Here is a 14,385-nt window from a genome sequence, read left to right on the forward strand (position 1 = left end):
TAAAAGTGGTTAATAAATAGTAAGTAAATGGAAAATCATAGTGAATAGAGCGGAGTATAACATAAAAGAATGATAGCTAAATTGATTCAACACACATGTCAATCTACCAGCCTATACTGTATTTATATCCTAAATTTGCCGTTAATTATCATATTAATTAATTAATATATAAAAAATATGTAATAATACTATAATAATAAGAATAATAATTGAGAAGGGTAGAGTACAAATGACTTTTGTAAATCTTTTCAACTAAGATCGGTTATATACATGATTGGCATTTAGCAAAATGATATCTAAGCTCTAATCATCACCAGTGGCTGGCAGCACAAAGAATTGATACCCAAACTTTTTTTTTTATGCATTTATTATCCTAATTTATTTTATATATTTTAAATTTACAAGTGGTTCAAACTACCTTTTACTCTTAGGAATATACCTTTATTTAATAATTTAATTAGGATGAGAAACTACACAGTTTGATTAATAAAAAATTAAGGGACGGTGGGAATGAGAGTAAAAAGAGACACTTTCTAATTCATGCAAGGATTTGAGTATCTTCTTTTTTTCAGGTGAGTATCTATCTTTTATCAGTACGAAATTGATTTTGTTTATCTTTTAAAATTACGTTTCTTTGTTTAAATTATGTATATTTACAATTAAATATCATACTCTCTCATAATTACTATTATTATCTTATTTGGTTTATTATTTTATTCATAAATTAGTTGTAATTTGTTTTTTATTTTTAATTTATATATAAAATAAAATATACTCAAGTAAGGTCTTATTTAATTCATTTAAATATAAATATTTTTCATATTGAATTTTAAAATTTTTTTATCATCAATTTAAAATATTTAAAATTTAATACTCCTATATACATTCACAATTGACAAAAACTTGATGAAATAATAATATCGTGAATAAGAGGAAGCACTATCACAATCATATTGTTAATGCACTTTTTTAGGAAATTTATCAATCAATTAGAGTAATAAAGTACATTATAATCAATTTTAATACATTTACTACAATTATATTTCCCTTCTATTCTAATAAAATGTCCCCTTTATACTCTTATCGATGCGTTATTTTAATACTAAATATCTCTAATCATACTTGGTTAAAAATTATAAAAAGTTAATTTTAATAATATTTACATTAAGATTAATCAAATAAAATTTTACTGACTATATTTTAATTTATATGGACTAATAATAAAATACAAAATAAAACTCATTTAAAAATGTAAAAGTATTGAACAAGATTAACTACATGATAAGAAATAAAAACATTATAAAAAAAATCCTTTGATTATATCCGTGTCAAAAGTAAGTTTACATAAAAAAATCTAAAATTTTATTTATGTAATTTAATATTATTTTTACTTTGAAAATATAAGAATTGAATTTAGTTTACTATTTAATCTTTCTTAAAAAGTTAAATTAATTAAATATTAATTATTTTTTAATTTCTAAATTAAATTCTCTTGAAAAGTTAAAATTATTAATAACAAAGATAATCTTTAAATTTTATATACAGTCTTAAGGATTGTAAATATCATTACGACTCAAAATAATTTATCTAATCTAATTCTAATAAAAATGATTGAAAATAACAAACTTCAAAGTATATTTCTTTTAAATATTGAATCGAATTAATTGAATTTATTTGTGCTGAAGTGAATTTAGTAATCATTTAAAACCTAGTGGTATTTTAAACATTGATAGAACTTTAACTTTTGAACTACTCCATCAATTTATTTTTCTTCCCCTTTATCTTATACATAGTTTTTGAAATAAATTTTAATATTCAATATCTCTTAAAACGCATAATAAAAAATAAAAAAAATATATAATTAAAAAGTATACATCAAAACGAATTTAATGAAATCTCACATTAATATGTTTTATCTTTTATATATGCCGTACAAATCTTAGTCAAATTTTTTTTCTTAAAATAAAATATTTTAAATGGAAAAAACAGGTATAAAACGGATGGAGTAGATACAAAGAAAGTAATTCTCTCAAAACACATTATAAGAAGAGAATAATTGCAAGTTAGCAACTATAGGGTGTTCGATTTTCATTAGCTACATAGTGAATAATTTCATCTTTTATATACGGTAAAAATTCTATAGTCTATTCCCAACAAAAAAGTATAAATTTTTATTTTTTTAATAGAAAATTATGAAAATAAATATGGTAGCCCTTAAAAATAGTTCAATGTCTCGATGCTAATCCCCATTTGGCCTCCAATAATAATAAGTGGCATAGTGGTGATTACAAAATAGCCGCATAATAGTCAATGTTCCTTTTTTCGATTAAAGGAAATAAGACTAATAGTCAATGTTGAGAGTTCAAAAAAAAAATTAAAAAAAAGATAGGAAAAAGAAGAAAGTTGGAGAAATTAAAGGTCGAAATTGGATTCAAGCATGTGGCTTCCATGTGTCAGTTGTTTCTTTAATTAATAAAAAATCAAATATATTTCGTAATTATTTTTAAACTTTTTTTACGTTTAAATACATTGATACCTTTTGTGTATGTTTGACCAAGATTTTAGGCTTCGTTATTAGCCCCTTGCAGAAAGTTTGGTTTAGGTTTTGTGAACGTTCAAAAGAAAATTAAAGGAGGGTTTGTAGACATGTTCCAAAGTCAATTTAATTTCGAAAGAAAAAAATGATAAATCTAATTTAATATATTTAATAATTAAGATAGTCTAAACAACAATATATTATCATGTAAGTATATAATATATTTTAGGGTTTTATTCATTAACTTAAGCATTTTAGTGTAATATCTCGTGTCGGATTAATTTGGTTCCTTAATATATGTAAAATTCATTGACAATTAGATTTTTTAAAATTTTATATGCGAGTTATTTCTGGTCAATCGATCATACTCAATTACAATTAATCAGATCAATTTTAGACAATACTAAACTTTTAGGTGAGTTGGTCTACAGATATGATATCATATTCCTACATAATGTAATTGATTATATGATATATCATCTGTCTTCATCCAAAGTTCACGAAAATGGTTAGAAGTCCATTCTTTTAACTAAATATTTAAGCTAATGCGAAAAAAGTGTATTACACGGAATCTTATTATCTTAATGGTTGAGCTTCACAATTAATTCTCCATAACAAAAATATAAAAAAAAATAACATTTTAGTAAATAATTATTTTTTTTAAAACAGATATAGCAAAATAATTAAGATTATAGCATTGATTTGTTGAACTACAAGAAAATTGACTTTGGGCGACAAATAGTGTATCCCATACCAAATATCACCCATAGTTTGAGGTTATGTGGCCATAATCACACTTTGAGGCTCACCTATCACTAGTGGAAAAAAACGTATTTGCTGCTCATTATTTATTGCGGTTTTTGTATATACGCAGCAATAAATTGGAAAAAGAATTAAAAAAAATAATTAATTGTTGCGGTTTTTCGGCATGACCGCAGCAAATACTCTGTAGCAAAATTAATTGCTGCGGTTATTCCAAAGACCGCAGCAAATAAGTATTTAAAAAAAAAAGCGAAGAATTCAGACAGAGTAAAGTCCGCGCCCTGCGTAGTTTTCCGCGGCCAGCGGAGAACCATAATTACTGCGGTTTTGTTTCTTGCCCGCAACAAATAAGTATTAGAAAAAAATAAGCGAAGAATTCAGACAGAATAAATTCCGCGGCCCACGGAGAGCCTTAATTACTGCGAAGTCTTAAAAAAAACTCCCCTACAATTAAGGAGTTAACAAGTATTCGTTTCAAATTTAGTTTGTGGCTCTTAATCCAATCTGGTTAAGATGGGTTGGTTACTCAACCTATAAGACAAAAATTTTTCAATTTTAATTCGACATTTAAGATGTGAGTTTACAGATTGGCGAGTTGGATCAAGCAGGTCGGAAATTTTTTTAAGAAGCGTACAAAGGAAGATTACCAAAATTGTACTAACATTCCTGTAGAGGCTGATTGTCTCCATCCCTTCATCCTTGTAGACTTGTGGTCTATAACTCTATATATATAATGTGGAGGCCCCAACAAGAAGAGTGAAACAGGGGAAGATGTAAAATTAGAGGTGCGATATGGTTTCAACATCTTTGAACATGAAGTGTAATTAATGATTAAATTATTGTTATCATTATAAATTATAATTGATATATTAAATCACAATTATTTTTACAATTACTTCATTTTCAAAAGTTCGAGGCCGTGGATTTGACCGATTAAAAGTCCAACTATAAAGCCCTCACGTGCAATCCCACTTGACTAAACTAGAAATTTTAGTCATAATTAAATTATTATTTATCCATCTTTTAAATTTCACTTTTATCTTTTTTTGAAATACATATCTTAATTTCAAAGACATAATTTTATTTTTAACTAATTACTTCAACCATTAAAATGTTAATTTAAACCTTAAAATCTCTCAACAAAGGCCTAATCAGTATTTTATTTTATTTTTTTTTATTTTTTTTAATATGTAATATTTTTCAATTCAAATTTAAGACTTAAAAGGCTAAATCTAAAACAACGTTGGAATATGTCTTTTAAGCTTTGGATTTGATCTTTTAAGTATTGGAGTTGGAATTTTTTTAAAGGGAAATTATAATACCAAATTAAAAATAAAAATCAAATTGACTTAAATTTTGAAATTATTCTTTTAAGTCTTAAATTTGACCTTTTACATCTTTAATTTAATATTTTAAGTCTTAAACTTGGTATACAAGCACTAAAAAAATTTTGAAAAATAAAACTGAGCCGCGGACTATTTGAATCATTTTATGAGTGGTCACATTCATGTAACCGTTATATATAAGATTTTGTGAAATAATATTAAGCTGAATTGCTATTACGACAAAATCACAAATTCAATAGCTACTTAGTATCCTCTCTTTTTTCTTAACTTTAATCTCATAATAAGGATAATGATATTTACAACTCTTAAGGTTGTACATAAAAATTAACAAATTTTGTTTATCATTAATGACTTTAAATTTTCAAGAGAATCTAGTCTAGAAATAGGAAAACAATTAATATTTTACATAATGATTTTAACTTCCCAAGAAATGATAAATAATATAGTATAATTAAATATTTATGTTTCCAAAACAAAATAATATTAAATTATATAAATTAAATATAAGATTCTTTCTTATATATAGCCCTTAGAGTTGTATATATTATTTTCCTAAAATATAAAATAGAAACTTTTTTAAGAAATAAAAATAATGATTTAAAGAAGAATAAGATTGAGCAATAAATTCGATTGAGTGATCTTTTTCCAAAATATCCTAAGGAGTATGTTACGACAGTTCATTAATGGACTACTCCACGATATTATGGTTGTCTACTTGTCCGGGGCAGATCATGCAATTGCCTCATATATACTTATTGCTTCTTGTTATCTGCATAATCCCATATTAATTGTATCAGATATTAATTAATAGTATAGGAGTATCTTTTTACTCATCTGTTTTTTTTAATGAAAAATTCTATTTGGTAGCTTTTAATTTTCATGAAACGTTAGTAGTAACATTTTTGTAAGATTTTTCCACATGGTAGCATGCAAATGTATTATCTACCTGCCGTAGCATTTTTCATTAAAATTTCGTTAATTTCTGTTAAATTCATCATTTTGTAAGATTTTTCCACATGTTAGCATTCAATTTTTGCTCTCAAATGTTTAATTCACCATTTTAACCTCTAATTCACCGATTAATTTATCAACGCCCATAAATATTGTAACAATTAAGTAGATATGTATTAGTGCTTGGAATGAGCCTTTTGAATTATTTATTAGTGTTTGTAATGCACCTTTTGAACTTTATAATGTCAATAATTTGAATGAAAATAAAATTGTTATAACATTTAAGAGCGTTGATAAATTAATCGGTGAAATTAAACATTTGAGAGCAAAAAATGGATGCTACCATATGGAAAAATCTTACAAAATGATGAATTAAACAAAAATTAACAAGAAGTTAACAAAAAATGTCACGACAGTTAGATAGTGCATAAAATGGATGCTATCATGTGGAAAAATCTTACAAAAGTACTACCACTAGCGTTTCATGAAAACTGGATGCTACCATGTAGATTTTTTTTATTGATGATATCTTGGGCAATAACTAGCTAAAATTAATTGTTCTTTTAATTGATGGTTATCTTGGGTAATAATTAGTTAAATAATTTGTGTACGACTATTAATGAATAAATATATCAATCTGTATTGGTTAATTGGTAGAATCATACTATTTAATAAATATTAAGCAATAATTCTAAATGGCTATCTCTTAGCAATTTGCTTATTTATTGATGATTAGATATCTTATGTGTCATCATTAAATTAATATTTTGTTTTAGTATGATTATAAATAAAGCAACAATCAAATCAGTGTCATTTCTGACAATTTTTAGCCCCTACGCGAAAAATAAAAAGGATCCTTATATAAGTAAAGTTTCAATTATTTTTCTCCAACTATGCAGTTCAATAGTCATGTGATTAACTGAGAAATCTAATGCTGCATGTTCAATTCATGTTAAAACGAAGCTAGTTATACAAAATTTGGGCCCCTTCATAAGTTGGGTCATAGGCAGTTGCACATTAAAACTACCCTCAGAAACGGTTCTGAATCAAATATCACACTATAAATGAATTTGGAATTATGCATTATGTTTTATTAATGTTGACATATAATCATATTCTCTCCGAACCAATTTAGTTGTCTCATTTTCTTATTTGGCAACGTCTTTTTAGTTGTCTCATTTCTATTTTTGTCAATCTTTTTTTACCTAAATATTCTTAGTTCACACAAGTAATTACGAATATACCCCCATATACCTTACTTACCCAACTACCCTTCACTACTTACCCTTTACTACTTACCCTTTTTAATGGACCCCATAACATTCTTAATAACCGTGCCCAAGCAAATGGGACATCTAAATTGGTTCGGAGGGAGTACCATTTAATAAAGTTGGAGCAATAATTCCAAATTGCGATCTCTTAGCAATTTGTTTATGTGGATTAAATTTATGGGTGATTAAATATCTTATATGTCATCTTTTAATTAAAATCTTATATTAGTATAATTATAATTAAAGCAAAAACTCAATATCATACTATAAATAAATTTGGAATTAAGCATTATTTTTATAAAAGGAATAAACAAATATTTTTACATTAATATAATTAAGAGGACTATAATTGATTGTGTGTTGGTAATAATTTATTTTCTTAAATGAATTTAAAGTTAAATTAAGTATTTAAAATATATTTTTACATTTAAAAAATATTTTATACATAAGTAAGAAATTATTTGAAATTATTTATGAAAAATATATAGATCTAAAATTATCATCTTAATCATTGCTATTAATAAAAAGAGCTAGAAAAAAACAAATAATAATTTTTTAGAGGCTTGCAATATTTTTTAAAAATTTTATTTATATATGTTTCTATACTAATATGCATTGCATGGCCGGGCTTCTAAACTAGTATATTATATATACTTTGTATAAAAGTTATGTTTCAAGAATATTGGCCATTCATACATTCTTTTTAAATGTTATTTTCTCATTTTACTCGATAACTTAGGTCATGTTAGTTAAAATAAACACATGACTTATAAGTAATTGGTTATATTTTTAGAGGGTAGAATGAGAATAATATGACAGGACTTAATATTGAAAATGAACTCTATGAGCAAGAATTTTATCTAAGAAAAGTAATATATTCCAATTAAAACAAAACTTAATTTTCGTGAGAAACTATGCATTACCATATATATATATATATATATATATATATATATATTCCTTACATTGGAGGATGGGAATTATATATTTTGTTCATAGCATTTTTGATGAATTACAAAGGAAAAACATAAGAATTAAATGTAAAAATGGATCTACATAGCACACGTGGATCAGATCTCACACAGTAGGAATAAACTATAACTAAAAAATTTAGTCAAACAAAATTAAGAATCAAAAAGAGTACAAATTGAGTAAATTCATGGTATCAGAGTAGTTTTTTCCGGTATTAATTAGTTTGATTAGAGAGTTTTTCAGTTGCCTTATTCCATTACAATGTGATTCATTGTACCAGAACCTTCTAATCAAAACCCAACATTATTCCCACGCTTAATATACACAGTGGAAATTAAATTATTCCTTTACGTCAACTTGGTAAAAAACAAAAAAAAAATTTAAAATATAATACTTTCTTTGGAATTGTAAAATTAAGAACTCCACTTGGTTAGTTTATTTATTTTTATTGAATGAAATAATTTATAGTTTCTGAAATTATTTATTTTTATTATTACTCCCTCCAATTCACTACTAATTTCCTATTTGCTTTATGCACTCTATCCAGTGCACTTATTCAATCATTAATTTCTCTAATTGTGCATAGTTAAAAATTATGAAAAGTTGATATGAATAATCCTTGCATTGAGACAAATCAAACAATAAGATTCCACTCGACTATGTATTAACTTATAGATTAATAATAAAATACTAATTAAGAGTACAAGATGAATAGTGTCCAAAAAGGAAATGGAACATTAGTGCTGAATTGGAGGGAGTATTATTATTATTATTATTATTTTTATTATTATTATTTTTATTAATATTATTATGTAGGTTTGTGGAGGTGGTTTCAGCTTCATTCAGCTCTATTCGTTTCAGAAACTTCTCTTGTTAATTAAATTGTTCATGTTCTTTCAACAAATGTTAATTTATGTTATACTCCTTCTGTTCTCTAATGTTATTCCCATTTGTAATATTCTACCTTAAGAAGAGAGAAATTTAATATTTTTGACACATATTTAGATGATAAAATATATTCATGTGAGATCTCGTTAAATTCGTTTTAATATATGCTTTTTTATAATGTATTTTTTATAATTTTTTATTATGTATATTTAGAAATATTAAGGTTTAAATTTACATTGAAAACTGTGCAAAAAGTAAATGAGAAGAAAAAAAATACGAAGTAAGTATCATCTTATCATACAAATTCTTTAATTGGTAGTAATTTATTAGTACTTATCATTAAATAAATATTATTCATTTATTATAAACTAGAGTATACATTATTGTAATGAGTAAAATTATACATAAATGTTAATTCATACCACATAATGTAAATCATAAAAAAATTCTTACAAGAGTTGTAAAAAAAATTCAAAAATAACAAGTAAAAATATTATGATCCCATGATTAAAAGTCAGAGTCAATGAGAATTAATCATTATGTGTAGTCGTCCAAGCTCCAATTCACCCAAATTATTTCATTTGGTTTTTTACACACTTCACCTATCATTTTTAATTTGCATTTTATTCTTAATATATATGTTAAAATATAGTCAAGTGACATCTTATTTAATTATTTCAATGTAAATTTTGTTAATATTAATGTTTAAAATTTTTAATTATACACAATATAATTAGAAATTTTTAAAATTAAATTAATGCATTGATAGAGTGTAGAAATCAAATAAAACAATTAATATGATTATTTGAAAGTAGTATGTGGTATTCTACATAGTAGTAACTAATATAAAACACAATCAACGAGATACTGATTAAAACTTTTTCCCTTTCTCAGCCAATAGAAAACTCTATAATCTTACTTTTGAGTATAAAATAAAAAATAAATAACAAGAAAAAGAAAAAGAAAAAATGGTTGGAAATAGTAAATAAAAGAAGGATTAGTATAATGATAAACAAGCAATCAAATTACTCATCAATAACAGTAACCAATCATGCAAATATTTTTTATCCTAATCAATCCATGACAAATATGTAATCCTCTTTTATCATTAATTTCCTTGTTTAATTAATGAAATAATTAATTAATATCTCTAAATTTGATTCCCCCCACTACCAACAACAAAGTACCATTATAAAAATCCTTCCTTCCACTCCTCAACTTTCCCATTCTCACCATCTTTACCACTTTTTCTTCAGCTCTCTCTCTCTCTCTTCATCAACTTCTTCTTCATCCTTCTACCATTTCTCTTTCTCCTTTCTTTGGTATTATTGCCTTAAACATATCTCTTAATTTGATAAAATGACTTCTTTTTAATTTCTTTCTGACAAAGCTTACAGAAATTTAATCTTCTGATCATCTGATCTCTTTTTACTACTACCAAAGTATAGTAGTAAATACTTACTTTTATATAGTAACAGGCTATATATTGTGTAGGCTTTGTACGTCAAAACAATTAAAACAAGTAGTTGGGAAGTAGAACTACTCCTTTATAACTATCCCAGCAGAAAACATCTGATTTAAAATCCCACAAAATATTACAATATGTTGGAGGCTATTAAGTACTTGATCGGCTCCACCGGCTCTAGTGGCTACGGCTCCAAATCCACCGCCGAGGATGTTACCGAGAACTGCCGTGATCTCCGTCATATCACCGCCATCATAACTGGTATTTAATCATACTTCATCCGTTCTATTATACTTGCTACTATTTATAATGACATTTATACGAGTATTTCAAAACGAATAAAATATCAGACCTTGGAAGAGGGAATTTCGTTTTTATTCCAACTCCCAAAGGGGTTGTTCTAACTGCGTCGATAGTTTAATTTAACTTTATCGACACAGCCTGATTAGGTCGAGTCTGAGTGAGTCAATAAAAAGACACACTCAAACTCAAAATAATGAATCTTTTGAATCTGTGGCATGCACTTTTATTTTTATTTATAATCCTTAACCCAATTTAGCATACTAACTAATTTTACGGGTGTGTTGTATCAACTCGATCAACTATTATATTTTTTACATCATTTTATATAACTAAAATTAACCAATGATTAAAAGTATAAAAAAGGAAATTTATGTTAATGATTAAGCAATGATTATAGCTTTGATTTCACGCTTTGTAATTTTTATTGATAAAATAGTTTAGTTTTGTGTATTAATTTGGTGTGGTCCAAATTGATGAAAATAGGAGCGACGTCGGGAATAGGAGCAGAAACGGCTAGAGTATTGGCTAAGCGAGGAGCTCGGCTTATACTTCCGGCTCGAAGATACAAAGCCGCCGAAGAAACTAAGGCTCGAATTTTAGCCGAGTGTCCAGAAGCTAAGGTGATCGTCATGGCACTTGATCTTAGCTCTCTTTCTTCTGTAAAAAAGTTTGTTCACGAGTTCGAATCACTCCACCTGCCTCTTAATCTCCTTATGTAAGATTTTGTTTCCCTTTTACAAATTATTTAAAATGAAAATTTGTTTCAAATTTAAATATATTTACGTATTTAATTAATATTTGAAATTAAATATTATTGACAGAAATAATGCGGGGAAATTTTCGCATAGACATGGGATCTCAGAGGATGGCATAGAGATGACATTCGCTACCAATTATTTAGGTAATGAAAAAAATAATTGCATGTGATAGTCAGTTTTAATTTCATTGTTTAATTATATATGTGGACGATAATTTTAACTCAATCGATTAGAGCATCTCTCTCCATTTTATGATTCAAACTTAATTTTTCATTAAATTGAATTTTATTTTATTTTATTTATTTGCCAATAAATAAAATAACAGATAAAAGGCCTAGTTTAGGATATAAAATTTTTTTGGATAAGCTAAATTGGATCCTATTTTCATCTCACTTTTAAAATCCATGTTAGAGTATATTTTTTTGTTGAGATATTCTTTAACATGGTATTAAAAGATAGCGTGACAAGAGGTTAAAGGGTTTTAATCTCAACTATTCCTAATTTAAAATAGTTGAATATTTAGCGCTAGATATGAAGAGTGTTTGTGTTGTATCTACACTTTTATCCTAAAGTCTTTTAAATAGTGTTAAAGTATATAATATACCATGAACCTTAACCATCAACTTAAGTTTTTTATTGAGCTGTTTCCTTAAAAATCAACCCTAATTTTTTATCTATTTAGTAAATAATAAAGATGTAAAAATGCAGGGCATTTTGAGTTAACAAAGCTATTGATGAAGAAAATGGTGGAAACGGCGGAAGAAACAGGAATCCAAGGAAGAATAGTGAACGTGTCGTCCAGCATTCACAGCTGGTTCACCGGAGATTTGATTCCTTACCTCGAGCTCATCACTAAAAACAAAAGGTTATTACTCTTTTTTTCTTTATTTTTCTTATACTTTCATTGATTTGACTATTAATACTCTTATTAATAGACCTAATTAAGAGATATATGCTTCATCTGTTTTTTTATTGACTACACTTTCAAATTTTATATTATCTAAATCATTATTTTAACATTAATTATCTTTAAATGATATATAATAATAATAATAATAATAATAATAATAATAATAATAATAATAAATTTAAAAAGTTGGTTTATGATGAAAATATAAATCATGACTATATTTTTCTAAATTTTCAGGTTTCGAAAAAAACTAAAAAATAAAATTAATTAATAAACAGTAATTACTATCATTTAAATGTAATTATTCATTTAAAAAAGAATTATTTATCAACAAGACTTATTGATTAACAACTAGCTTTGACCAAAATTTGTAGCTTTAGTTCTCTTTATTTTATGGGTATAGGTTAAATTAACAAGGTAATTAGCTTGACTAATTAAGGATTTGTATTTGACTTTTTTTCAGTCAATATGATGCGACACGTGCTTATGCTCTCTCTAAACTCGCCAACGTACTTCATACTAAGGAGCTTGCTCATAAACTTAAGGTTGGTTAATTATTCCTTATTTTTCTTTTAATTTTTTTAAATTAAGCTTGTGTTTTCTTAAAAGAAAAAATTTTACAAAACACAAGAAAATTTTACTCTTTTTTCCTTCTAATCTTATGTGTATAATATTTTTCCATTTTTAAGTACAGATGAAAAATAAAATCCTAATGATTTATCTAATCTTTATTCATTTAATTCTCTATAATTAGCAAATCAAGGAATTAAAGTTAAAATTTGATTCTTAGTACTATCTTAGAGATATAGGAATTATATTATGAGTTATGAGCTACTACTATATGGACTATTTTCTTACACCTATTATTTTCATTGAAATTAAATTAACTATATTTTTAATTTATTTGTGATGAACCAAATATATACAAAAGCTCATACATGTCATCAAATAAATAATTAAACAATCTTTAGGTAAATTATAAATTATATATTTTAGTTAATTAGTTCCTAAAATTTTCTTAAATGGGTTATGCAGCAAATGAAAGCAAACGTTACAGCAAATTGTGTTCATCCTGGAATTGTGAGGACTAGACTCACTAGAGACCGTGAAGGCCTTATCACAGGTAATTTAATTTTTTATTTTCACATAAAATTACCATTTTTCTAGAATTTATTTGGATGTTATGAAAAAATACAAGCATTTTATACGCAAATATATTGAGTTATCACTAATATATATGTATATATGTATGTTCTTGCAGATTTGGTGTTCTTCTTGGCATCAAAACTCTTAAAAACTATTCCTCAGGTATATTACATATCTTTATTTAAGTTCTAATAAAATTCATAGGATCGGGCCAAAAATAAATAATATATGCATACAATATGATATTATCAGAGTCTTTGTTAAAGAGAAATTAATAAATCAATTTCAGATAGTACTAAACTTAAAAAATATTTAAAATTTAAAATAATATAAATATTAATTATATCAACTAACATAACATTAATTTGAAACTCAATATATAATTAATTATAATCTCTTATTTAATTATCATATCATATATAATATAATAATAAGAATTATTTATGTGAATATGTACAGGCTGCAGCAACCACATGTTACGTTGCAACACATCCTAGACTTGAAAATGTATCAGGAAAATACTTTGCAGATTGTAACGAAGCGTTTCCATCTAAGTCCGGCTCCAACTCTTACCAGGCGGAAAGACTATGGATTACCTCTGAAATCATGGCTGATGCCAAAACTCCTAAATCATTTTTTAATCAATAAATTAATAATAATAAAATTAATATTATCCGTTAATCAAAATTACCATCATGTATATTATACATATATATATATATATAAATATATAGTACAATAGAAGATCGAGAAAGTCGAAAAATCTTGTAAAAGATCAGGGATCAAATTAGTCAAATTTAATATCGTATGATATTACCTCGCACGAAAAAAAGGAAAAAAAAATAGGAAAGGTTAATTAATTGGTTAAAATATGTATGATATTAGATATATATTATATGTAAGGAATAAGGTATGTTCTATTTATTTAGTTATTTACTAGGAATAGTTGTAGTTAGAAGTGGAGTTGTAAGAATATATGTTTATTAATTAATGAAGATTGGAGATAGTTGATGATCATGATTATAAAAAGTAGTAGCTTGTAATTATAAAGCAATCCTTGGATGATCAAGGTTCTTA

At 25.6% G+C, this 14,385-nt stretch overlaps 1 protein-coding gene across 1 annotated transcript; it reads left to right on the forward strand.

Annotated features, from left to right (window-relative positions):
* Positions 1-9,951: 9,951 nt before the first annotated feature.
* Positions 9,952-13,995, forward strand: LOC130800789 (short-chain dehydrogenase TIC 32 A, chloroplastic-like). The gene is made up of 8 exons (XM_057664459.1): positions 9,952-10,452; positions 10,978-11,209; positions 11,316-11,395; positions 11,961-12,117; positions 12,626-12,707; positions 13,198-13,285; positions 13,424-13,470; positions 13,768-13,995. Exons 1-8 carry the CDS (start codon positions 10,329-10,331, stop codon positions 13,954-13,956), a joined length of 999 nt encoding a protein of 332 aa, XP_057520442.1. The 5' UTR covers positions 9,952-10,328; the 3' UTR covers positions 13,957-13,995.
* The last annotated feature ends 390 nt before the right edge of the window (positions 13,996-14,385 follow it).

The sequence above is a fragment of the Amaranthus tricolor genome, chromosome 15 (assembly GCF_026212465.1).
Source record: "Amaranthus tricolor cultivar Red isolate AtriRed21 chromosome 15, ASM2621246v1, whole genome shotgun sequence".
Lineage (NCBI taxonomy): Eukaryota > Viridiplantae > Streptophyta > Magnoliopsida > Caryophyllales > Amaranthaceae > Amaranthus > Amaranthus tricolor.

Bases quoted from the DNA above. Each gene is read 5' to 3' on its own strand.
- LOC130800789 (XM_057664459.1), top strand. From the start codon at position 10,329: ATGTTGGAGGCTATTAAGTACTTGATCGGCTCCACCGGCTCTAGTGGC. The intron at 10,453-10,977 runs GTATTTAATCAT...TGATGAAAATAG, and splicing joins TATCACCGCCATCATAACTG to GAGCGACGTCGGGAATAGGA. The intron at 11,210-11,315 runs GTAAGATTTTGT...TATTATTGACAG, and splicing joins CTGCCTCTTAATCTCCTTAT to AAATAATGCGGGGAAATTTT.